At 28.8% G+C, this 780-nt stretch overlaps 1 protein-coding gene across 1 annotated transcript in view; it reads left to right on the top strand.

The window, feature by feature from the left end:
- The window catches only part of LOC105004796 (putative uncharacterized protein DDB_G0282133), a gene marked incomplete at its 5' end in the record, with an annotated part of 7,740 nt that extends 6,960 nt beyond the window's left edge, over positions 1-780 (top strand). The window contains one exon of the mRNA XM_010862528.1: positions 682-780. Coding sequence (XP_010860830.1) covers positions 682-738 — 57 coding nt within the window. The remainder of the gene's footprint in view (positions 1-681) is intronic.

Below are 780 nucleotides of genomic sequence, written 5' to 3'. Positions count from 1 at the left end.
TTCCAGGCAAGAGTACTGGAGTGGGGTGCCATTGCCTTCTCCAATAAACAATATTATATGACATAAAATATTGGAAGAACATCAATTTTGAAATTGAAAAATACATAAAATCTAAGGTAAATCTTCAGACAGCTATTTAATAACCAACATTTAATAGCACTATCTGAAATGCATTCTTGAGTTTCATATGTATTAGCTTATTTTATCCTAACAGGCCTATGCTGTTACATAATTTTCCCTATTATCCCTATTTTACAGATGAGGAAAATGAGACATTATGTACTGAAGTAATTTTTATGATCATATAGCTACTAAATGAAAAAGAATCAGAGTCTAAAATTAAACATTTAGAGTTAATTATGTTTATATTTTAATAATATGTAATTAAAAGTATCAAGTATAGTAAATATTGTGTTAACCTAATATTAGCAGACATCTAGGTTACAAAATGAGCATTAATGTGGTTCTATTTTAGTATTTTAAGATATAATATTATATCTATAATTGTAAAGTCATCACAGTAGTTTCTTGGGCATGGGTTTGAAGCTTTCAAGGCTCATGATACCCAATATTTTCTTTAAATAATTACTTAAAGTAGTCTGAAGATAAAAATGTTTTTTCTTTCATTACCACTTTTAACTCCCAAGTTTTTTGTGTTTGTTTTTTACCCTATTGTTTCAGGTTTGTTTCAGGTCAACCTCCAGACAGGTAGCAGAGAAAACCTCCACCCTTGATTAATGAAAAGAATACATTGAGATGGAAAAGATAAAGACACAGCAA

Source organism: Bison bison, unplaced genomic scaffold (genome assembly GCF_000754665.1).
Source record: "Bison bison bison isolate TAMUID 2011002044 unplaced genomic scaffold, Bison_UMD1.0 scf7180017858164, whole genome shotgun sequence".
Classification (NCBI taxonomy): domain Eukaryota; kingdom Metazoa; phylum Chordata; class Mammalia; order Artiodactyla; family Bovidae; genus Bison; species Bison bison.
Note: the sequence above shows the minus strand (reverse complement) of the source record. Positions and strands in the feature narration are given on the sequence as shown.